At 41.0% G+C, this 25,462-nt stretch overlaps 1 protein-coding gene and 1 long non-coding RNA gene across 8 annotated transcripts in view; one reads left to right on the forward strand and one right to left on the reverse strand.

The window, feature by feature from the left end:
- The window catches only part of LOC135202271 (organic cation transporter protein-like), a 51,418-nt gene extending 46,936 nt beyond the window's left edge, over nt 1–4,482 (forward strand). For all 6 annotated transcript variants that reach the window (XM_064231573.1, XM_064231572.1, XM_064231578.1 and 3 more), the window contains one exon: nt 4,043–4,482. In XM_064231573.1, coding sequence (XP_064087643.1) covers nt 4,043–4,214 — 172 coding nt within the window. In that variant the 3' untranslated portion in view covers nt 4,215–4,482. The remainder of the gene's footprint in view (nt 1–4,042) is intronic.
- Nucleotides 1–23,146, reverse strand: LOC135202277 (uncharacterized). Of its 2 annotated transcripts, none has more exons than XR_010311706.1 (4): nt 22,722–23,146; nt 5,649–5,776; nt 4,035–4,113; nt 1–655 (listed from the first exon to the last, which is right to left on the reverse strand). It is a non-coding gene; the product is annotated as an uncharacterized LOC135202277 (long non-coding RNA). The 2 variants fall into 2 exon arrangements; XR_010311705.1 differs by lacking the exon at nt 22,722–23,146 and adding an exon at nt 22,199–22,679.
- Nucleotides 23,147–25,462: the final 2,316 nt, after the last annotated feature.

Raw genomic sequence — 25,462 nt, forward strand, 5'->3', positions numbered from 1 at the left:
AAATTAAGGCACAACTTTTGCAAACTTTTAGAATTCTGAATCATTCATCTCCCAGACAAATTTGAAGTGATTTTAGACAACATTCACATGAACTACCCTCACTTTTCAAGAAGCTAGGTTGATCATTTACTGAAAACATTGCAGCAAGTCTACAAATACCTGTAAATTGCCAAATCTGAAAACTACAATATGTGTCAACATAAGCGGAATTATACAAAGGTTTGCTTCTGTTAATAAGGTACCTAGATGCATTGATAGTTTGATATAAGGAAAATAATAATTATACAGTGCTTAACAATTAGCTTTAAGTGCATCAAATCAAGTGTGAACCTTGGCTTTTTAAAGCAGAACAGACAGAAGTTAATCAGGTTTAAATGAATAAAATATGTTTCATCTTGCATTAGCCACATTTAATAAGGATGTCAGCTTACAAAGCAGTAGATAAAATAGTGAGTGCCCAAGTTATCACCAAACAGTTACGGTAGTCATTTCTCACAAAAATGAAAAAGACAAAGATGTTCACCTATAAATTATGTAGATTTTTCCAATACAGATCAGTGATGTACCTGAGGATTTGTTCCATAACTTTAACTTACTGGTCAACCGTAGGCTGGTAGAGCCATAATTCTTCCTTTTCTTAACCACTTACAAATTACTGTAAAACAGGAGAAAATTTAATATTTAAGAAGTAACTAACACATGCATGATTAATATGCTAAAAATCACACATATTCTGGACACTATTAAAACATTTCATTTACAAAAAAAATGTTGAATTTCAACAAACTGAACAAGAATAAATATGGGGTACTAGACTGAAAACAAAATTTAGTGGTTACAGTCTTCAAACAGTTATGGAAAGATTAAAATGTTAGTCATAATTCATATATAGCTGTAGTGTTAAGTAATATTAAGGCATTTACATTAACAAGGCATAATAGGAACAGATATGCTTTTACTACATCAAAAATTACCATAATTTAATGAGTTGACAGACAAAAAAAATGTTTTGGGGAATATAACTACTTCCTATCAAGTGAAACCTGCTAGATAGTAATATTTGCACTGAAGCAAATTAGAAAATCAGATCAAAGAGTATTCCATAATTTAGACATCACTAGAAATCAACACACGCTGAATGATCCTCAACTTTCTAACAAAAGTTAGATATACATATGGTATATTTGAGAATGACAGTAGCTAGTTTTAAAAGAGCAAAACCCAAACAACACCATCAATGTGGTAGTAATATTACTCAGATACCACTTTTAATGAATGATTGATAATGTATCCTTTATAATCAGTCTCTCAGACTTAACACACAATAATAAGCAGAACTCCTTTTCACTAAAATTAACACTATGATACCAATATGAATGCAGTATATCATGAATAAATATACGTATATGATTAATGTAGATACAATGTAGATACCGTTTTTGCCTATCATCAAGCCATTGGGATGGAATCCCCACCAATAACCAGGTGCTGCGTATAATTATTAGGAAATATTTCTCTGTGAAAAATACTGCAAATAGGTGAATTTTCTGCAAATGTGGATATACATTCCACAGAAAATTCCGTGAATAGATGAAGCCACAAATCCAGAACTGCGAATAGGTATGGATCCACTGTAGTAAAGCTAGAGCCATAATCTGTAAAGAACTGCCTCTAGTGTCAAACAAGGTACATTTGAGGTTATTACACATAGCAGTGGGCATGGCGATGACTTTGATACAAATTGGCTAAAAAAATCTGAAAATTATATGAAAGTCTTTCTTCCTCAATGTGAAAACTTATAAATATCATGAATAAGATAATGGGATTTTAGTCAATTTTCAAATGTATTCATGATTTTTTCACACCTTAAATTTTTATCCCTTGCATGAAGCTCTGAACCCCATCCAGAATTTACTAGTTTTGGGGGATTTTAAAACCTCAGAAAAAATTTCTATCCTCATACGCATGACACTCTTGGTGTAGCTCTGATTTTCCACTAATTTGTCAGAACCAAAATTCTTTCATGCTGTAATTCATGTGTATCAACTTTACTCTTACACAAGAGTATTTTACTCCAGAAAATTATGGTTTGTTATGTATTGGCAGCAAGGATTTTGGTACTGGATGAATCTGATATCTAACAAAGTAACATGAGTTGATTAGATGTTGATTTGGTATCTTGGATAATTTAACTAGTTTTGAAAGTTCATTTGCAAATTTTAAAATAATTTGAAGATTTCATAAATACAAACCTCTTTACTTTTACTTGCATTTAAAGACTGTAAGGGACTTGTAAACTGAGTGCAATATTGTAGCTACTTGAATGAACAAAGCAGTGGCTTAGTGCCATTGCCATTGCCAGTGACTTACCAAATTCAGTCTCCATTCATGTCCCTGATAAATTTTAAGTATGCATGACTACTGTCCCAGTGAGTTATGGATGGGGGATGCTGGAGAGAGCTTAGGTCTAACTGCAGAGTCACAGTAGCAGTTGCCGTACTTTTCCATGTCTCATATTTTTCCAAAAACACTCACGGTTCAGCCAGCCGAGTTAGCCCCTCCTCTCATGAATTTATGGAAGCACAGTAAGTGAAGCCCGCACTGCCTGCTCGCTCAGAATGTGTTTGGTCTATGGACCATGTGCGTGAAGGTAGCATGTTAGATTTTTCCTTGCGTGCATACCAGAAGCACTACTGGTTAGGCTAACAGTGCCTGCTTGGTGTCCTCATTGTACCAACAACTGATTCAATTATGACAAAGCTTTGTTTAGTGCACACTAGCATTGGGATGATCTCTTAATTCACAACCATTTCACTTCCTGTTCAATTCATGGCTTGCCATCAGCTGAGAGAGAGAGAGTGTGCGTTTGTTTTCCCCTGTGCCTTCTGCTTGTTTGGGGTTACCAGTCATAGGGAGTCACATGGACTGACTGCAGCTCAATTTTGCTCTGAATATTGGTCTTCTTCATCTTGTGTGTTCACCCAGTCCCCTGGTACTGATCATACAAGGTCATGGAAAGTAGTACAGGAGCAGATTCATCACCCTTTTGCAGTAGAGCCGTTTTTACCACACCCACAGTGTGTGTATAGTCTGTGGACTATGCATATATGTGGTTGTGTGTGGTAACTTGTTTATCTTGTGCATGAAATGTCCCACACCATGTGCAAGCACCTCAATCCTTCCTGTGGCTTCACAGAGAGGAGGAATGCTTAAAGAGCTTTGCATGTGTGGCGAGTACTGTGGCTTTCACATGAGCTTCTGTAGCAATGAAGAGTTGAGCCATCACTACTTTCTCATTCAGGGTGCATATGATGTTCAGACTGTGAGCATATAGACAGGAGGTTCATACAACAGGCCTCCTTTTACAGTACTTACATGAGTACAACATATTGCATCTAGGTCTACCGGTGGTTCACCACAGATCTGGAGTTGTTTTTATATGGTAGTGTTATACCCTCCTTGACCATCCATATGTAACTGCTTTTCCAAAAACTCATTGGGTTCAGTTATAGTACACTACTTTCTCACTTGGTGTGTGGCAAAGTGCTTTACTGTGCACATGCAAACAGGATGTTCATGCTGTAGTTCTCTGTAGTGTGACACTCAGGAGAGATACTTAGTGTGTTTCCTCTCCCCAGGACCATCTAGTAGTCGGGATGGGAGGATTTTATGCCCAGTGTGAAAGTAAGACAACCTCTCATATGCTGGAAGTATATAAAATATATTACTCAAGGAAGAGTATTTTACAAGTGTAATAGAAAGCCTAACTACTATTCCACTTTCATAAAGCATATTAAGCACTTGAGATATCAACCCAAGTAATTATTTAGCAATAAGTAAAATAAGTTTGTAATTTTTATACCTGTACTGTATTCCCCTTAAATTTACCCATGAACTCTGAGAACGCATTCTTTTTTCTTGAAAGAAAACAGCAGCCACATAAATCTGTTAAAAATTAAAAGTTAAACTTCTTAAACTAATTCACAAATATAGATATGAAGATTACATGGTAATATTTTTTAACTGAAACTTACTACTGCAGAAGTACGAGGGAGCAAGATGATGCAGCTGTGATGGCAGAAGCAGAACAGACACAGGCTTTGACTGAGGAAGCTGTAAAAACACCCTTGGATGAGAAACCTCCCCCTCATGAAAACTTTGAATCTCAAGACAAAACAAATGAGTCTCCTATGTTAGAAGACAATAGAACTTAATACAAAATAGAATTTTAAGGCATATTACTTTTACCATTTATATATATTATTTTTGCATCAGGTTTGTTTCAAATTGAATTGTGATTTACACATCTTCTTGCTGGAGGCTCAAAAGAAAATGTTTGCACTTAAGCACATTTTAAAAAAAAACCTACTGTAATTTTTATGTATCAAAAAATCTTCTTTTGAGATAAGTCTGTTATATAAACTTAAGTAAAAAACTTGTGTACTTAGTTCTTGTTTCATTAATGTAAAGGCTGCAACTCATCTCATTACAGTATTGTTTCTATTTCCACCAGGTATACAGCATATGGGATCATTTTATATCCCCTTAAAGTCATTATTTTGTCAAACAGCGTATTAAATTAATAAACCATAAGGAATGATACAGTAAATTAACATGCTACTGTATAAGGAATGATACAGAGTTCTCTCAAAACTGCATCAGGATGTCAAAAGTAAGCAAATATATAAATAAAAGTTGTAACCATAACTGTATGGCTCTAGCCTGAAAATGGTCTTCCAGATAAACATATACTTTATTTTCCATATTTGCATTTATAATGCTTAGTAAAATATCTTTGTTGCTGACAAAACCAAACTATGTACATCAAAAATCACTGTGAGCAATGTTTCTTGGCTATCTATGACACCTAAAGTGTGATATGAAAACATTAAGGCAAGTTTTGAATCATTTTAGTATCCTGGATATAGCATAGAAAGAAACTGTTCAACTAAAAACTTACAGACTGGAAAAATTTCCTATGAATAATTTCTGTGTAATCAACTGAGCAAGGGGAGTGTTGACAACTTTCATAAGTACATATGCCAACAAATTAATTTTGATACTTAGAAACTATCAAAGTTTACAGTGACTTAATTCATTAAAAGTATAGAACATTAATGTCCTAAAAAACATTTACATTAATAATTATTGTACTTTTGCCAGCATTCTATGCACACTCAGAAATGTAAGAATGAAGCATCTGTTCATTTTTTAAAAATTGCACTAAAATACTGTGGTAAATACTATAATTACAAAAGCAGACAGGATACTCAAGCAGTATAAAATTACATTAACTGGATACAGCTAATATCACATGAATATAAATGTTTATAAAAAATTAAATTTTCACTGCCATTTGATGTTTCCCTTAACAAGCTTATAAGACATCATCTTAAATAACTTTTATTACAGTTTAATTACTACATACATGCATACTTTAGGCCTCTACTCTTATGTGAGAGGTGAAAAGAGAAGAATGATAAGGTAAAGAAATTGGCCATCTGGATGAGAAGAAACCAACAGGTAGTACAGACAAAAAGTAAATGAACAAGAAAAAAAAATGCAAACTGAGGTCATGAGGGATCATTTAAGACACTACTATAAACTTTGTTCCCCTTAAGGGAGCAGACTACTACATTTACACAAACCTGAATTTTCTGGAGTAAGAAAAATCCTCTTGTAATATTTACAAGCATGTTCTTTTCATCATCTTACTTTTTAAGATAATTTCCAAGAATGGTCATATGTTACTTCAATCCCACAGATCTATAAGCATCTGAAATATAAAATATTTTGTATTTAATGCTGATAATATGTTATTGTTATTATACAATTAAGTTTGTTCATACTTACCTGGCAGATATATATATAGCTGTATTTTCTGACGTCCGACAGAAATTTTCAAAACTCGCGGCACACGCAGTGGGCGGCCAGGTGGTAGTACCCATTCCCGCCGCTGGGAGGCGGATATCAGGAACCATTCCCATTTTCTATTCATATTTTATTAATGCCTCTGTCTCCTGAGGGGAGGAGGGCGGGCACTATAATTATATATATCTGCCAGGTAAGTATGAACAAACTTAATTGTATAATAACATAACATTTTGTTCATGCCACTTACCTGACAGATATATATATATAAGCTGAATCACACCTTCCATGGATGGGAACAGACAGAATAGGATTTTTTGGGAAACTAAAATTAAGTAGATGATATACATCTTGGTTCCTTACCTGTTTGCAAAGTAGACTATGTGATTACTGTCACGTAAGGCTGCTTTTGCTTAATAACAGAGTTGCCAGCCAGGTGGAGACCTGTAGTGCTGGTGCGCTCTGGATGATTTGTCAACGGGTGCGAGACCTCAGCGTGACAAGATCATCGAGGCCATACAAATGAGGGCAACGAAGCAACTGACCACCACCTGACCAACTATACACAAACCCCTTAAAACTAGCTAACGGATGGGAGATCTTCACATAAGACTCACCACAACCTAAAAACACAACCACCTAACTTAACCTAACTAAGGAATAGGGAAAGAGCTACTTCCGGACCCCAATACTGTGTCCGCAGAAACGTATGGCCCCAGTGCATTGCAATCGTCATAGATCGTTCTCACATCCCTTAGGTAATGTGAGGCGAAGACGGAGTTGCTCCTCCAGAAGGTACAATCGAGGATGTCCTTGATTGACATGTTCTTCTGGAAGGCAAGAGAGGTAGCGACGGCTCGTACTTCGTGCGCTTTTACTCGGAAGAGGCTCAAATCAGTCTTCTGAAAAGATGAATGAGCCTCCCGAATGGTGTCCCTTAAAAAGAAAGCCAGTGCATTCTTTGATAAGGTAACTCTGGCCTCATTCACAGAGCACCAGAGATTACCTGAGGGACCTCTAACCTCTTTAGTTCTATGCACGTAGAACTTGAGAGCCCTTACCGGGCAAAGGACTCTTTCTGGTTCTTGGCCCACCAGACTTGACATACCTTTGATTTCAAACGTCTTCGGCCAAGGGTTCGAAGGATTTTCATTTTTGGCCAAGAAAGATGGGTTCAACGAGCAGACAGCATTGTCCCCCTTGAAGCCCACTAACTTGCTAAACGCTTGAATTTCACTAACTCTCTTAGCCGTCGCAAGAGAAGTTAGGAAAAGAGCCTTCCTTGTCAGATTCCGAAGAGAGGCTGTCTGAAGTGGTTCGAAAGTGTCCGACATCAGGAATTTCAAGACTACGTCAAGGTTCCATGATGGAGGTCTTGTTTGAGGAACCTTTAAGGTCTCGAAAGACTTCAAAAGGTCATGAAGATCCTTGTTGTCAGACAGGTCTAGGCCTCTGTGCCTAAAAACCGCTGACAACATACTTTTGTATCCCTTAATGGTAGGGACCGCTAATTTCTGCACATTTCTGAGAAATAGCAGAAAATCAGCTATCTGGTTCACAGAGGTCGAGGAAGAGGAAACTCCCTCCTTTTTACACCATGCCCTGAAGGAAGCCCCCACTTCGACTGTAGACAGCTCTTGTGGAAGCACGTCTCGCATGTGCGATTGCTCTTGCAGCTGCCTTCGAAAAACCTCTCGCTCTGGCCAACTTTTCGATAGTCTGAACGCAGTCAGACTCAGAGCGGAGAGGTTTTTGTGAAACCTTTCGAAGTGAGGCTGTTTGAGTAGATCTTTCCTCCAGGGCAATGTCCTTGGAAAGTCTACTAGGAACGACATGACCTCTGTGAACCATTCCCTTGCTGGCCACATTGGAGCGATCAGGGTTAGCCTTGTCCCTTCTGAGGCCGCAAACTTCCTCATGACTTCCCCCAGAATCTTGAATGGTGGGAAGGCATAAAGGTCCAGGCCCGTCCAATTCCAAAGCATCGCGTCCACTGCGATTGCCTCTGGATCCAGGACCGGGGAGCAGTAAAGAGGAAGTCTCTTGTTCCTTGACGTTGCGAATAAGTCGACCAGTGGACGTCCCCACAGCGTCCACAGGTCTCGACAAACGTCCTTGTGCAAGGTCCATTCCGTCGGAAGGACTTGGTCCCGACGACTGAGGAGGTCTGCCCTGACGTTTTGCACACCTGCAATGAACCTCGTCAGGATCGTTACCTCTTTCCTTTTTGCCCACAGCAGAATCTCTCTCGCTAGGGAGTACAACGCTCTGGAGTGTGTACCTCCCTGGTTTTTTAAATAAGCGAGTGCTGTGGTATTGTCCGAGTTTATCTGAACAACCTTGTTCTCCAAACTCTTCTCGAAGAACTGCAGGGACAGAAACACTGCTGCCAGTCTTTTACATTTATATGCCAGGCTGCCTGTTCCCCTCTCCAGGAGCCTGACACTTCCTTCCCCCTAGTGTTGCTCCCCATCCTGTGATGGAAGCGTCTGAGAACAACACTAGGTCGGGCTCAAAAGACTTAGGACACACCCTCTTGCAGCTTCTGAGGGTCCAACCACATCTTAGGTGGTTCTTGACCTGAATCGAAATCCTCAATACTGCATCGAGATCGTCTTTTGCCTTCCACTCTTCTGCCAAGAAGAATTGGAGAGGCCTGATGTGCAGTCTTCCCAAGGAAACAAACCTTTCCAGCGAGGAAATGGTCCCCAGCAGACTCATCCATTCCCTCGCGAGCAAGTCTCCTTCCTTAGAAAGGCTGAGATTTTTTCTAAGCCTAGCCGCTGACGTTCCTGGGACGGAAACGCTCGAAAAGCCACTGAATCCATCTGAATCCCCAGATACACGATGGACTGTGTTGGGTCAGATGCGACTTTCGAGGTTGACCAGAAGTCCAGGGACTTCGCTAAGGCTAAAGTGAACTGCAAGTCCTTCAGACACTTCTCTCTCGACGACGCTCTGATCAGCCAGTCGTCGAGGTATAGGGAAACTCTTATTCCCGAAGAGTGTAGCCACCTCGCTACGTTCTTCATCACCACTGTGAACACCATCGGAGCCGTGGTCAGTCCGAAGCACATCGCTCTGAACTGCCAAACTTTGTTGTTCAAGACAAATCTTAGATATTTCCTTGACAGAGGGTCGGGATCGATGGAAGTACGCGTCCTGCAAGTCCAAAGATACCATCCAGTCGCCCCCGGTCTCAATGCTCCCAGAACAGAATGAGGCGTCTCCATCGTGAATTTGTTCTTTTCCACGAAGAGATTGAGCCTGCTTACATCTAGAACTGGACGGCCAACCTGACGACTGCTTCGTACTAGGAAGATTCTGTTGTAGACCCCGGAGACCCCCAGGTCCGCGACTTGTTCCACCGCTCTTTTGTCGATCATCTGGTGAAGGAGATCGAACAAGACTTTCTGCTTTTCTCCTTGGTAGGATGGAGAAAGGTCTCTGGGAGTCGTAAAGAAAGAGGAGGCGGGGAGATCTAAAAAGGGGATTTTGTACCCTGCTCCACGATCTTGAGGGACCAAGAGTCCGTGTCTCTCTCTCTCCACGCTCCCGCAAAATACTTCAGTCTGGCTCCGACTGGTGTCTGAAGGACATGCTTTTCACTTAGAAGGTTTTGGTTTAAAAGGAGCTCTTCTCGTGAAAACCCTCTCCCTCAGAGCTGCTCTCGAGGGGGGGAGCCACACGAAAGGGCTTTACTTTCTTCGGCGGAGCGAACTGCAGCCGACGAAGAGGAAGGTTCCGGCCGACCGTCTCGTAGACTGGGCCAAAAGATCCTGAGTAGCCTTCTCCTTGTAGGCTGTTCGTCAGGTCCTTTACCAAAGTCTGGGGGGAAGAGATGGTTCGAAAAGAGACAGAGAACAACAAGTCCGCTTTCTGAGCTGGCGTTACTGACCGAGCTGTGAAGTTGCACAGCAAAGCTCTCTTTTCACAAAGCTGTCCCAAAGTGCGATACCAGCTCTTACCGAACCATCCCATGACGGCTTTGTCCATACATGCTAACACGCTGGACAGCTCCCCCTCCCCCAAGACTAAGGGATTCTGGGCTTCTTGCTTGTAAATCCAGAACTCCCAAACACCAATCGAGGGAAGTTGAAGACTTCCAGCGTCCTACGCAGACCTTTCAGATGATGGTCTGTCTCCGACGCGTCCAAGAATACCTTGGCAGAGGGTAAAAGTGACCTCCTCTGTAAGTCTACGAGGCTGGAGAAAATCTCCTTGCGCCGACGAAGGGAATAACGAACTCCCACTTCGTCCTTGGTCTTATACCAAATGCCTACCTTTCCCACTAAGTTTAGTAGGAGGTAAGGCGGAAAGTTGTCTTGCCTTGGTCTCTCCCTTCTTAACATCCAGTCTTTTGGAGCTTCTTGAAAGCCGTTTCGTCGATAGAGAAGTCTTCATCTCTACGAACTCCGGGATTTTCCCCAGTTTTCGATGAAGACAAAAACTGTGAAGGAGGAGACTTGGGAGCTGCTGGCTGAAATTTGTCCTCAAAAGAAGAACGTAAAAGTCTGACTAGGACTTTGTAATCAGAGGTAGAAGGGGCTGTAGCAGGCTCTCTTCACCCGCTTCAGCTGAACTATCCAGTTCTCCTTCTTCTCTCAACGGAAGAGGAGAACGTCTGTTAGGCGAAGGGCGTCCTATTAGGGGGTCGTTAGCAAGATCAAAGGACCCCTATCCTTGCAAGATGCAGCTTTTCACGGCTATCTCTTTTTGACGCTTATTGCTCGCTAATGACAGAGCGTCCTGAGGCGGACAAGAGCGTCTTCCGCGCCCTCAGCGGCAGTCTCACCTGCTCGAGAATCGTCTTTACTTCTCTTTGCTGGCATACGTGCCTGAGCGCGTAACAAAGTGTCTGGGGGTAAGATTAATTGTTCTGAATCCCCGAAAGCTTCTTGAAAGGAAGCCTGAAACTTCCTGGCGAGCTTCTTGCCAAGCGTCCTGTCCAGCGTCCTGGGGAGAGCGGTCCCCTGACCGAGCGTCCTGTGTAGCGTCCTGGCGAGCGTCCTGACGAACGTCCTGCCTAGCGTCCTGCCAAGCGTCCTGACGAACGTCCTGCCGAGCGTCCTGACGAAAGTCCTGGCGAGCGTCCTGACAAGCATCTTGCCGCACGTCCTGCCGAGCGTCCTCGCACAAAACGTCTTCAAAAGCGTCCTGTCCGTAACGTCCTTCTATACGACGAACGAGATCATGCGAATCGCTGAAGGAGCAGCGATCGGCGAAACGAGACTCAGGAGGCGACGGCAAAGGAGACTGCTTAGTCCTCTTGACAGGCAGTCTAAGGTCCTTCCTCCGCTTAGGCTCGACTGCTGCTGGGCGAGTCCTCTGAGCCATAAGCGAGGATAGCTGGTCCTGAAGGGACAAAGAATGTTCTTCGTTGGAGAAGAATGAGTCGAGGAAGCAGGACTGTTCCTGTGAGAAGACGAGGGGCGAGGGGATGGGCGCCATCCTTCCTTCTCAAAGGAACAGCTACCTGTTCTCAGGTGTACGGCCTCGTGCGCGCAACCTAGCGTCCTCATCTGAGGAGATCCTACCTTAATCTTCCTGAGGCGGAAAGACATGGTAAGCGTCTTACGACGAACAAGGCGAAAGAGGACGTGAAGCGTCCTCCGCCAGAGAAACGTCCTCTTTAACGGACGAGAGTCTCTCCGAGCGCTCCACCCGCCCCTTGCGCGGGGAGGACGCTTCGGAGGACGAAAAGCAGTCCTTCAAGACGCGTGCTCGTGCACGGTCTTTGGCAGCCTGGGTCTTTGCTACAAGGCCTGCCGAAGGGACGCCAGATCGGTGGAAGCCCCCAGTAACCCTCTTGCGGCTTTCGACATACCTCCTCCCTGGGTCTTGGGAGTCTGATAGAGGTCTAAGGCCTAGAGGCATTATGGGGCCCCAGGGCCGATCTGACGCCCCCTCCACAACACTGGGGGCACGATCACACCACTTGCACCGAGCCAGTTTTCCAAGGCTTTTTTACTTTGGTCTCCAGAGTGCGAAGGGACTCCAAAATCATAGAGAGAGCATCGCTCCTCCCGACACAGAATCAGAGCCCGAAGGCAACACAGGTTTAGGGGTTGTTACAGGTGTTAGTGCAGGAGAAACGTTAGTCTTACCTTTGGAAGAACTTCTTGAGAAGACCTCCTGATCCTATCGCGCTCCAATTTAAGGCGATAGGACTCATATGCTCTCCATTCAGCATCAGTCAATCTCTCACATTCCTTGCACCGATGATCAATTAAACAATGAAGACCCCTACAACTCATACATACTGTGTGGGGGGGTCTACCGATGCTTTCGGTAGCCTCACCTTACAATCAGCACTCACACACACTCTGAAACTCACACCACTTGATCCAGATATCTATTAGAGAAAAGTCAATCCAAAATCAAAACGGCTCCACTACGCGCATGCCAATCCAAACAATCCAATCAATACCAACAAAATCAATCAGATACTTAGAAACGAGTCAAATTCCAAAAAATCCTGAGCAGAGGTCTGTAAACAGATGTTTACCGACCGGCGACAGAAAAAATATGAATAGAAAAATGGGAATGGTTCCTGATATCCGCCTCAGCGGCTGGGAATGGGTACTACCAACCCTGGCCAGCCACTGCGGTTGTGCCGCGAGTTTTGAAAATTGTTCTGTCGGACGTCAGAAAATACAGACTATATATATATCGTCAGGTAAGTGGCATGAACAAAATTCACTTTCATTGCAATCCACTGTCACTTTAAATTAATTTGTATGAGTGGTTGTGAATCAAGACAACAACGCAAGTAAAAGGACTGGGTTGAAAGATTTGTGATAGTACCTGCTGTTTTTTTTCTCACAGTATTGTTAGTTTCATGAAAAGGCTATAAATACAGGTTATACTCAACCTTAGTATTATTTTACCCTAATGCAAATACAATCCTTAAGAAATGCAAAATAAAAACTATTAATACTCATAGCTGATGCTAATTTAACACAACCTACCAGGGGTAATTGTTCATAACTCCTACAGACACAATATCCTGTTCAATGGTATGATTGTCATTCTTAAGGCCATGAAGGTTGTCAGAGTCATAGCTGACCCACACAGCAGTCTGTAGTTTGCTCTGAATGTTTTCATTTTAACAGTAAGTACAGATAATTTGAGAAATTAATATGGGAAAGGAAAATAAAAGTTAAGGATTCCAATGAAAAATAATTCTTATAATTTGAAAGCTGTATCCCTCAGGAGAGGTGGAACTCTCAAGAGACAGTTTCCAGCCCGGTGACTGGCTTATCTACAGCCAATCAGAAGCGTCGTAAGGGACTGGCCTAGACAACAAATAGATACACGGTTGATGTGAATCTACTATATAATCTAGGTAATGCACAAATCAAAAAAAGATTGTATTAATACTCGGTATAATACTGTAGTTTGATATTCACCTTAAACACAGGCATTATTTCTTTCGGTGAAATAGGGGGAAACACCGCAGTGGATCCATCGTCATCGCGTGGATCAGCCTTATTCACTCGATATTTAATTGGTGAAACAAGAATACAATTACATCTTTAAGCATACCATTCAAAAGATTGAAGTTTCGTCAACATAATGTGATATATGAAAGCGCCATACAAACTAAAATAAGCATGTGAGGTCTTTGTAAAAATGGAATTTTCATTATAAAATGAAATTTTATTGCAGTGTCTTGCCGAACAATTACACAGCTGTAGGTTCCCTACGAATGGCAGACAATAGATTCAAAACTTCCGCGGAGGCGCCGCCATCGCTGATGTAGGTGACGTCATCTCCCTCCACTCGAGGGAGCTACAGGTACAACTGCCCAAGTAACATCAATTCGTTCTGCCCAGCCATCCACCTGTGGGGAGGAGGGAGGGCTTTGATTAATAATTGTTCGGTAAGTATGCAATAAAATTTCATTTTATAATGAAAATTCCATTTTTATTGCAGTCTACCAAACAATTATACAGCTGATTACCCATTGCAAAGGTATGGGGGGGGCTGTTGGATGTAAGTGTTTACTTCAAAAAATAAAAAAACATATGATTCTTGAAAATAAAGTACTATACCCAAAAGCACTGTTAGTGCCTGTAGTACTTTACCTTGTAAGAGAGCTACTGCAGGAGAATACTGCCTCTGGTCGGTGCTCATCTTACGTAGTAGAAAGCTTGGAGTATGACCAATGGGTGCCTCTACATGGAGTGGAAGATCCTCGTAGTCATGGTGTTCACTGCTGACTCAACGAAAATACAACAAAATATTGCCCTTGCCCTGGGCTAAGACCAGAAATAACCAACGTGAAAAAACTGTCACCTACACCGAAATAAAAACCTTTACCCACCAAAGCTAACACTAAAATGACTGGTGAGTACTCCAGGTGCATTGTACCCCCAGACTTCCCTTTAACTCGTCAACCTTGTTACAAGGCGAAACATAGGCTAACAGAGGGAGCAACCCCCTATGTCGTTTCTCCCAACACCATGCCAGCTACCGAAAGTGGACCGCAAGACTTACAATCTTCAAACACTGTCTCGATTTCTTTCAAATAATGCGTAGCAAACACAGATTTATACCTCCAAAAGGTAATTTGGAGGATAGCGGATAGCGACAAGTTGTGTCGAAAAGCGAGGGAAGTCGCTACCGCTCGAACTTCGTGCGCTTTCACTCTCAGTAAAGGAAACACTGCGTCGTTAGCTTGAGAATGTGCTTCGACAATTAACTCTCCGAAAAAAGGAAATAGCGTTTTTTGAGAGGTGACGAGAGGGATTTTTAACAGAGCGCCACAAACGATTCGACTGACCTCTAATCTTCTCCGTTCTGCGGAGGTAATATCTTAATGCCCGCACGGGACATAAGAAGCCGTTCTTCTTCTTCCTGGCCTATCAAGTCTGTCAGGTTCTTGAGAACAAAGTTACGTGGCCACGGATTAGAAGGGTTTTCATTTTTCGCAAGAAAATTGAGCTCCACGGAGCAAACTGCGTCGCCTTGAGAAAATCCCACTTTTTTGTCCATCGCGTGTAGCTCGCTAATTCGTCTTGCTGATGCCAATGCAACGAAAAATAACATCTTCCTGGTGAGATTCCTCATAGACGAAGAAAGTAACGGTTCAAAGGGAGGACCCGAAAGCCGTTTAAGAACTACATCAAGATTCCATGCTATCGAGCCCTTTGACGATTTGGAAGTCTCAAACGATTTAATTAGATCGGAAAGATCACTATTCATTGATAGGTCTAGTCCTCTGTGTTTAAAAACTGAAGCCAGCATCGCTCTGTATCCCCTAATAGTCGAAGGCGCTAAACGCTCAACGTCCCTTAAGAAAAGAAGGAAATCAGCTATTTCGCTCACAGATGTTTCAGAAGAAGAGACTTTAGTCTATCTACACCATTTTCGAAACACTCCCCACTTTGACTGGTATAGACTGTTAAAAGAATCTCTTCTGCAGTTCGCGATAGCTTCTGCAGCTCGTCTCGAAAAAACTTTCGCTCTGATGAGACTCCTGACAGTCTGTATCCTGTCAGTGCCAGAGCGGATAATCCTTGGTGGAATCTTTCGAAGTGCGGTTGTCTGAATAGACATCTCTTTAACGGAAGAAGTCTGGGGAAGTCTACGAGCAAGTCGAGGAGATCTGGGAAACATTCTTTCCTTGGCTAGAATGGAGCGACTAGTGTCAGAGAAACATTTTTGTGGAATGACTCTTCGTTCAGCACCTGTCTTATTAGGCCTAACGGGGGAAAGGCATATGCTTCCAGGCCCGACCAGTCTAGTAACATTGCATCAACTGGATAGCAAAACAGCAGAAGGCGGTTGTTCCACGAGGTTGCAAAGAGGTCTATCATCGGCTTTCCCCAAAGTTTCCATAGGTCTAGGCAGACCTTCGCATCAAGAGTCCATTCTAACGGCAGTACTTGATGACGGCAACTTAGTCCGTCCGCCAACACGTTCGTTTTCCCTTGAGCAAATCGAGGGTTCAGCGTAACTTGAAATTATTCTGCCCACAGAAGCAGATCTTTTGCAAGGTTGTAGAGGGTGAAGGAGCACATTCCCCCTTGTTTCCTGATGTAGGAAAGTGCTGTGGAGTTGTCTCCGTGAACTGCTACCACCTGTCCCGTCACAAGATGAGAGAATGCCTGAAGTCCCAGGAACACTGCTAATAGCTCCCTCACGCTGATATGAAGAGAGCGCTGCGTTTCCGATCATTCCCCTGACGTTTCGTTCTTCCCCAACAGGGCTCCCCAACCTGCATCGGAGGCGTCTGAAAAGAACTGAAGGGTTGGGTGGAGCGGACTAAGCGAAAGACCCTCTACCAGTCTTGGTTTTGAAAGCCACCACACTAAGTCCTCTTGATTTCGTCTGAAATCGAGAATACTGTCGAGTTCGGTTGAGTCTTTCTGCACCATGAAGCCTTCAGGAAGAATTGTAGGGGCCTCATGTGCAGCCTTCCGAGTTTGACAAACTGTTCCACCGAAGCTAGTGTTCCTAACAGACTGGTCCAATGGTTGGCGGAACAGGAATTGCGGTCCAGGAAGTCCTGTACTACTTCCAGACATGACTGGACTCTCTTTGGTGAAAGAAAAGCCCGAAAAACTCGAGAGTTCAGAGTCATCCCCAAACAGAGAATGTTCTGAGTCGGAATTAGCCGAGATTTCTCCCCGTTTATAAGAAGACCTAACGAGTGAGTTAATGAAAGAGTCCTCTTGAGATCCTTCATGCACTAACTTTCCGAAGAGGAGCGGAGAAGCCAGTCGTCTAGGTAGAGTGACACTCTGATGCCCAGGAGGTGTAACCACTTTCCCAGAGGAGTCAACACTCGCGTAAATATTGTGGTGCTGTCGAGAGGCTGAAGCAAAGAGCTTGAAACTGGTAAGTCTTGCCCATGAACACAAACCGAAGGTATTTCCTGGAGTCCTGGTGAATTAGGATGTGGAAGTATGCGTCCTGCATATCCAGGGATACCATCCAGTCCCCTTGGCGAAGGGATTCCAACACCGAACGAGTTGTTTCCATATTGAATTTGGTCTTCTGAACGAACAAATTCAGTGCACTTACATCCAGTACGGGCCTCCAGCCCCCCGATAACTTGGGGACTACGAATAGACGGTTGTAAAACCCCGGGGATGGTCTGTCGCTTATCTCCTCTATGACAGCCTTCTGCACGAGTCTCTATTTCTCGGGTTAAAGCTACAAACTTCTCCAAGCCTGGAGAGTAGGTGGGTAATGCGATGGGAACATTGGATAGAGGCGGAGTGTCTTTGAAAGGAATGGAGTAACCGAACCGGAGAACTGAAGAATCATGCCACTTACGACGTCTAACCGGCGACGAATCACTCGACTTTATCGATAACTGGTTACCGAACAACACACCTTTCCAATGGTGTTTAGTCGAATCCTGCTGTCACACCACAGGATCGATGGAGGCAGCGACTGTCTGTGGGCAAACCCCGACAGTCTCCCTTGGACCTCCGGTATGTCTTCTCCCCGAAGCGGGGGAGCGGGACAGGGACCTTCGTCTAGGAGAACTATCGGGACAAACAGCCACCCTCTCAGATTGCACTGCACTGACACTTTTCACTTCACTGGAAGTCTTTTCTATGAAAGACTTTACAGATACACTAACTGCATAACCGTGTTAGCTAATACATCAAATTTCTTTTCAAATTTAGACTCGAGGCTGGCAATGGTGTCAGGAGAAACTCCACGGGAAGTTGGCAAGGGAGTTACAGGAGCATGAGTAGGACGACTCAAGATCGGAGACATAATAAGAGAAGGAGAAGGAATAGGAGCAGGTGCTTCGATAGAAGAAGCAGAAGAAGCTAAACTAGTCTTACTTTCAGCTCTGATAGCCGCCTTCCTCTTCCTATCCTTAATTATCTTCCCCGAGTGAGAAACAAAAACTTTCCACTGTTGTTCATTCCAATCCTTGCATTCATCAAAAGTAGATTCTCTAGAGCACTCACAACCCCTACACTTAATGCACTTAGTGTGCGAATCATAAATTAATTTAACTAACCTAGTTTTGCACCCTCCGGCGCAAAACCTAACTACTGAAGGACTAGAGTCCGACATGATGGTAAGACCACAAAATTGCAGAAAAGAAATTCAGCTTCAATCCTACAAACACAGAGTTGAATACTTCACCGATATTGGAGAGATAATACTTCCCAACAAATGAAGAAAAAAGTCTGCACCGACCACCGATGTTCACCAGAAGCCGGCAGAGAACGAATTGATGTTACCTGGGCAGTTGTACCTGCAGCTCCCTCGAGTGGAGGGAAATGACGTCACCTACATCAGCGATGGCGGTGCCACCGCGGAAGTTTTGAATCTATTGTCTGCCATTCGTAGGGAACCTACAGCTGTATAATTGTTCGGCAAGACACTGCAATAAAATATGTTTTCAAGGCAGTTTTGAAATCCAATATGGCGGCACACGCGTGAGGTGCCGTTTGTAAGCACAGCGGAACTACCATCTTTCCCAGCACTCATTTGAACAATGTTAGCGTATATATGTAACGTTTATTGATCTTACTCAAGATTGCAGTTGTAATCAGCACAATAAAACAACATTTTGTTGCCTATATTAGTGAAAGTACGAAACTTTTTGTTCCCGGGGTCATGGTTTGAACTGAAATTCATTTTTACCTTGTAATAGGTGGTTTTATCCTTACTATCACAACTGAAACTCCACAGTGCTTATTTGATTGTAATTACTGTATACATGTTTTGGTCTTAATTCACCCTAAATTGCACTTGAACTACGTTGCGGTTCCTGGTTCCTAAGCGCTCACTCCACAAACACAGTTGCGGGCAGCACACGAGTACACGGTTTATGAGGAGCAAAGCTTTATTCCCTTAATTGTTTACTTTACTCATTATTTAGTTTAACCTTTTACTTTGTTACTTCAAAATGTTTATTTAATTCATGTCTATTATCCCTTTTTGCAACCAAATTAACCTCGAACAATTACAGATATTTCTGTAGTACAAACGAGCAAAAGATGGCAAAATGACTCATCGTTGCCAATCTAGTGGAGCTTCACACATACCCCAATGCATTTACAAACTGTTTCCATGAATTCTAGTTGTTAGTAATGCAAAATGATAAAATTCCTCTAATATGTATATATACTACAAATAGATACACTAATTTCACTCATTTCCCCAATTTTGTGTAAGCCTTATACCCAGTTTTGAGGGTAAACACATACCAATTGGCAACACTGATAAACAATTGAAGAGCGTGAAGAACGCCGTAGGTACCATTCACAGCAAAACTGTTGATATTTCAGTCAGGAATCTATAGTGCGTTTACTTTTTTAAGATCACAGTGGTGTGGCTTGTACAGATATCATACATTGCCAATTTTCATGTTATGGTACGTAATCATATTAGCTTCATGGAGTGTATTGAAATAGTTTTAATTTCTTGAAATGTGGCTCTTTGTTTGCATCAGATATTTTGAATATATCTTATTTCGTATATTCTTCGTTAAAACCTCAGTTTCATTAATGAAAATGAAGACATGGCATATTTTTTCCCCGGCGATGCCAGATCTGAGTTTAGGGGACCTATGATTTTTAAGAGGATTTAAAAGGTCATGGTCAATATCATTAAAGGATACTCGCACTCAATCACCCACTGTATTAAGTATGGACAGCCCAGCCCAAGTGACTCCTGTAAACGTCTTAAGGGGGCCGGCCGGAACCCCTATATATGGTGGTATAGTGGGCGAAAAATGCAAAGTCATGAAAAAATTCATGGGAGCTTCATATGGCAATTGAGAATACGTATACGAAATATTTCGTCAAAATTCCTCTTACTTTCGTAGTTACAGGGTAATTAGTTAACGTAACTCAATAAGCCTAAAACATTGATCCGTACAAGAAAATGCAATATTTCTTCTATTATCGTAAATTTTGATAATTATGTCAAAGAAATTGGGAGAAATGGCATCTGTAGACATTCCCCGAGTCAAGAAGTAGACTTCAGGCTCAGCTACGAGTACCACCAAGTCCAGTCCTGATTTAGTGCAATCACAGACTTCAAGTAGTCTACACGTTCCATTTCACCTCTGCCATTCGCCTGCTTTTTACGTATGTTTATGTATGTTTCGGCAAGAATTTCATCATGCCAATGAGGAAAAGACAAGGAAAACATCTCGCTAACATACAGACGAAGAAAAATCGCTCAAGTATTATTACAGAATATCATATATGCGTAGTTAGTGAAGAGAGAGGGGAGGGTTGCTTAGTAACGACCCCCGTCTGCTTGACAGCACACGTCACACTGTACCCCAAGGCTACGATCTTTGAGCAAAGAGATCTTCATTTATGATAAATAACAAAGGTTTTGGTTTTTTAATACCCAAAATGGGAATATGAAAATTCATAATAATCATGATTATTAAATTGTCTTTGTAAAAAAAGAGTACGCCTGTTCGAGTTCACCTCTTGACAATTCTCTTGCATTTACATAGTTATCTTTGTGTCGGGCAAGAATTTCATCATGCCAAAGAGGAAAATACAAAGGAAAACATCTCGCTAACATACAGAAGAAGAAAAAATTCGCTGTAATAAGCCGAGTTAGTAAGAAGGGGAGAGAGAGAATTGCGTAGGAAGGAGTGGCCCCATCTGCCTCAAGCAGTGCCCCAGGCTGCGATATATGAGCAAAAGGGATCATCATTTATGATTAAATTATGATAAATAAAATAGTTTTGGTTTATTAATATACAAAAAAGAAATATACATTCATAATAATCATTATTTATTAACACTGTCTTTATAGAAATACGAAGGAAAACTTTGAACGCCCGTATCTCAAAACTATACTTATTGACCTTCAAAATCTATCTTCTCACTTAGTTTTAAAGCTATAACATTGGAATTTGGTATATAACTCAGAAAGACATTATAGAACAATCAAATAGAGCCCTTTTTTCCAATTTTTATTTCGTATTTTTTTTTATAAATTTTTTTCTCCTGATTTATAGGGTTTATTTTTTACCATATTGAAAAATCATATCTAGCAAAAGATGACTTTTAGAAAAAAAACTCTCCATTCGATTGGAGGTCTACATCAGGTCTATATATGGTAGTAACGCCAGGTCTTTAATATTAAATATCAAGGGAGGAGATAGAATTTGAAAAATGGTTATTTTCAGGATAAATCGCCCTGGCGTCACAAAACCGAAGGTCAAAGGCGAAAATCATATGCGGTTTGGAGATGTCCCAAGTCACCTTATTAAGTGGTATAAATATCAAAGTCCTGTCCTTAAAAATGGGCATTAGCCGGCCGGCCCCCTTAACCCACCACCTGAGGCCAAGGAAATAGTCTATAATTTCCTGAAATACTTCATTTCATAAAAACATCATGAAGGTCCTGTAACTGATGTTTCAAAGACTATCCAGAGAACATCTGAAGCAACAAAAGTATCAGAAATGACTATTCGTAGACTTAAGAAGAGAGGCGGAAAATATAGTGGAATCTCCAGTGTTTCAAAAAAGAAAAGAGAAAGTGAATCCTGTGACTGACTTAGATGAGTTTGATAAAAATGTTATGCAAAGGAGTGAGTGGTTGTCTTTTCTAAGGACATGATAGATCGATTGATTTATGACTTTATGTTTCAAGTCCAAATACCGGAGCCAACAGGCCATTCAATGCATCTATAATTACAGAAAGAGAAGGAAGGAATAGCTAAATAGAATCAGGAATGAAAAAAAAAAGTTAACAGGAATGAAGCAGACCCTTTCCCTCAACTCCCAAGGTCTAAAGCGAATCCTCCCAAGAAGGATTATATCTGCAGGAAGTATTTAATGGGACTTACATACCTGTAGATATGACAACTCTGCCTTTTCTACCTGGCCCCACCAGAGCGATCTTAGAAAAGTAAACGCACTATCTAGTTACTTTTCAACAATGAATATTTTCAAATTAATAATCATGAATATGTAAAAAATTTATGCAATTCATGACCTTATACTGCTGTTTAACTATTTATTTAAATAATTATCTAGTGCACGCTTCTTCTTCTTCTACCAAAAATCGTAGCTTCCTTGGAAAAGTCGTGGTTGGAAGTCATTGTTTATGATTTTTGTGAAGAAAGTGCCCCAGCATCTGTGGATACAAGTGGTGTGCGGATTTATCACAAGAAATGGGAAGTTTATTGACACATGCAACTCCGCAAACATCGATATGGCGTCAATCTTCTAAATATTTCAAGTTGTAAGTAAAAATGTTGAAAGCGTTTTGGTGAGATTTGGACTGCCGTGTACACCCTTTTCACTACCCTCTGTTTAAATCTTAAAATTTGGCCTTAATTTCTAACTTTGGAGAAAATACTTACTTTGAAAGGAGAGTAGAGGTCTTTACCTCCGTTTCTCACCAACAAGAAGTCGCGACTGATGCCCATCTCCGGTGTCAGGACGCGTTATAATGTACTTTTTTTGGGGTGGGACACATTGATCGTACATGGTCCACCCCTGTACCATGCGGTGTTTTACCCTAATGCAAGCTTCTTAACGTTAAGTCTGCCATGCGCCATGACTACCAACTGGGGGGTCGAGCACGAACTGGACGGGATCGTGAAGCGTGATGGATACTAGTGACTGTCAATCTACAAGGCACGGTTGATGGACGGTGACGTGACGTGTGATGTGTCGGTGACGTGATGGTTGAATCAGTCTTTAACATCAAATTTACGAGAGCGTGGAAGTCAGTGATGTGGTGTAGAAATGTTGCACCTGGCTAGTGGCAACACTGCCGTGTGGACGATTAACAAGGCAATAGCTAACTTACGCAGTGTAGATAAATAAATCAGTAATTTGGTGTTAAATCATGTTCAAACAGTGTAAGAAAACAGCTCGCACCTGCCTGCAAGAAGAGAGTGAGCAACGTAGCCTGGGATAAACTACCTATAGGTATATCTTAACTAGGTAATTTCAGAGTTGCAAGCAGAAAATAACATCATGCCTAGAGATCTGATAGTCCATTCAGTGAATAATACAGGTATGTTCAGCCATTCACAAACTACGTAATAAACTTCCATAATAGACGTTTGGAAACTTGGAAAGTGCGGGCGACAGTGAGTAGTAGTAGTAGTAGTGGGTGGGATATGCCTTTGAAACGGCTCCCTTGCTTCTTTTATTCCTCCTTTGTTTGTGTTTGTTTGAGCTTCTTCTCTCTGAAATACCACATTTCTTTTATAAAATCTTTCCTATTCTCCACTTCCTCCCTCATTAGAACTACCAATAAGATTATATTTGCTACTAATTCCTCTTTATTTTCTTGATATGGTTGCTGCACAAAGCTATATCTATTTCTAATTTCATTGTATGCTGGACAGTAAAGTAAGAAATGTTATAAATTTTCATTTTGTTCCTCACAGTTTAAACATTTTGTATCTTCTCCTTTTATCCTATTTCTGTCATTTAATCCTAGTATACCTAGTCTGGCCCTACTGATCAGCATTGTTTTTTCAGTGTTGTCATACCAGATTTCTTCTCTTATGTTTTCTTTATATTTTCTGTAGATTCTTAACGTTGACTTTTCATTCATTTCTTTCTGCCATGTTTTTCTGTCCCAATTGTTTATTATTTTCTCCTTAACTGTTTGTCTTTAACTGCTTCAATTTACTTAAGTTTATGTTTGAGTTCTTTCATATACTCTTTTAACTTGCATTATCCAGGTTTTTTTTTTTTCATACTGATCTATTGGGTTGGATCTCATATAGGAGCCTATTTCCACCAGTTCTTCAGTGTATGTTTCAGGTAGAATAGTTTTTTTTTTATATCTCTAAGTTGGCCAGGAAAGGTTCCCTATTTCAGATCTTAACGCACACTTGCTGTGTAACTTGGCGCTTTCAAAATTGCTCTGTATACTTTTTATTGTCTATCTTCTGAAATTCGTTTATTGTTTCCTGTCAAGTTTCATGACTTCCATCGCATACATGAATGAAGGCATCGCTAGTCCTTTCCAGTACAATTTTCCTATTTTTACCCTGCTACAGCTTTTATTGATGACTGAATTAGCCATATTTCCATCTGCTTTGCTTTAATTGGGCCCTTATCATCTGTTCTCTGAAGCAGTCTTTCATGTTGTTGATTGTTACTCCTAGGTATTTAATATTCTTAACTATTTTTATTCCTTCTATGTGCTCCATATTCTCCACATCATCGATACTGTACCAGTCGTTGTATATTAGTATGTTACTCTTGTCCTTGTTTATGTTTAGGCCACATTCACTTGCGATTTCCATAAGGGTTTTTATTGATTTTGTTATTTCTTCTAGTGTGTGCCCTAGTATTAATCCGTCGTCTGCATATAGTAGTGCCATTATCCTTATTACTTCATTTCTGAAACCTTGTGTTGTATTTTCTAATTTTTCTATTATCAGGTACGTTATTAAATAGAAAGAATATGGTTGAGACCATTGCATCCCTGTTTTATTCCATTAGTTACGTTTAGTTCTTTTTTTGTTCTGTATTGTTAAGGCATAGGCTTGTTACGTCATTTGTATATATCTTTGCAACTGTATTTATTACTTCTGCATGTAGCCTGTATTTCATCATGACTCAATGAGCTTTTCCTGTTAACCGAGTCAAAAGCTTTTTGGAAGTCTATTGATACTACAAATAATGGGTCCTTTCTTCTGTAAGTTTCTTGTATGCAGTATTGTAAGATATATAAATTATCGATTCCTCTCCTTTGTGCGGTAAAGCCTGATTGTAGTTCATTTCATTTTTCCTAAATAATTTCTTATATGTTTTTCTATTTTGGTTCTCAGGATCCCATGAAGATTTTATATGATGCATTTGTTAGAGCAATTGGCCTTGAGTATCTTTGACTTGGGTGGGGTTTTGGAAAAGGGGGGTTTTTTGGGCGTAAGTGTTGTTTTTTTTAGCTTAAACCAGCTTTTTCTGCTGCCTTTTCCTGCCCTTCAGTATGTTATTTAAAAACATTCTGCCAATTCCTTTTTTGAAGGTTTCTTGTTAACTTTGTAATTTGAGTAATTTGAACAGTTACTGGCTTTCATTCCATCTGGTCCTGGTGCTTTATTTGTCTTTCATTTTCTCAAGTTGATTTTCTACATCTTTCTTCTGTTATGTTGATTTCTTCCATGGGTCTAATCTCTGTTTCTGTTGGGTCATACACTCCATGCATATGTTTCCCTTTAAAGATATATGGCATTTCATCTCTGGGTCCTAATCTTTTCACTATTTCTTCCATGTCATGTTTGTACTGTTCTTTCTTGCTTTCATTCCATATCTCTCCTATTTTGTTCTTTTTGGTATATTGTTTCCCAGAATTTTACCAGCTCCTTTCCCTAGGTTTTCGTCCTTCATCTCTTGCTTATTTTCATCGAATATTCTTATCCATTCTTTTTCTGATGTTGGTCTTTCCTCTCAGCATTCTATATATTCCCCAGATTTTCCTGTGTCCTGTTTTTATCATTCATCTAATCTTTTCTTCATATTCTTCATATTGCTTTCTTTATTATTATCTGTACTTTTTGTTTTTGTTTAAGATATGCTTCTTCATAGTATCTTTTTTTTTTTTTCTTCTATTCTTGTGGCTTTCCTTTTTAATTTGTTATATACCCTTTCTTTGG

The sequence above is a fragment of the Macrobrachium nipponense genome, chromosome 30 (assembly GCF_015104395.2).
Source record: "Macrobrachium nipponense isolate FS-2020 chromosome 30, ASM1510439v2, whole genome shotgun sequence".
Taxonomy (NCBI): Eukaryota; Metazoa; Arthropoda; class Malacostraca; order Decapoda; family Palaemonidae; genus Macrobrachium; species Macrobrachium nipponense.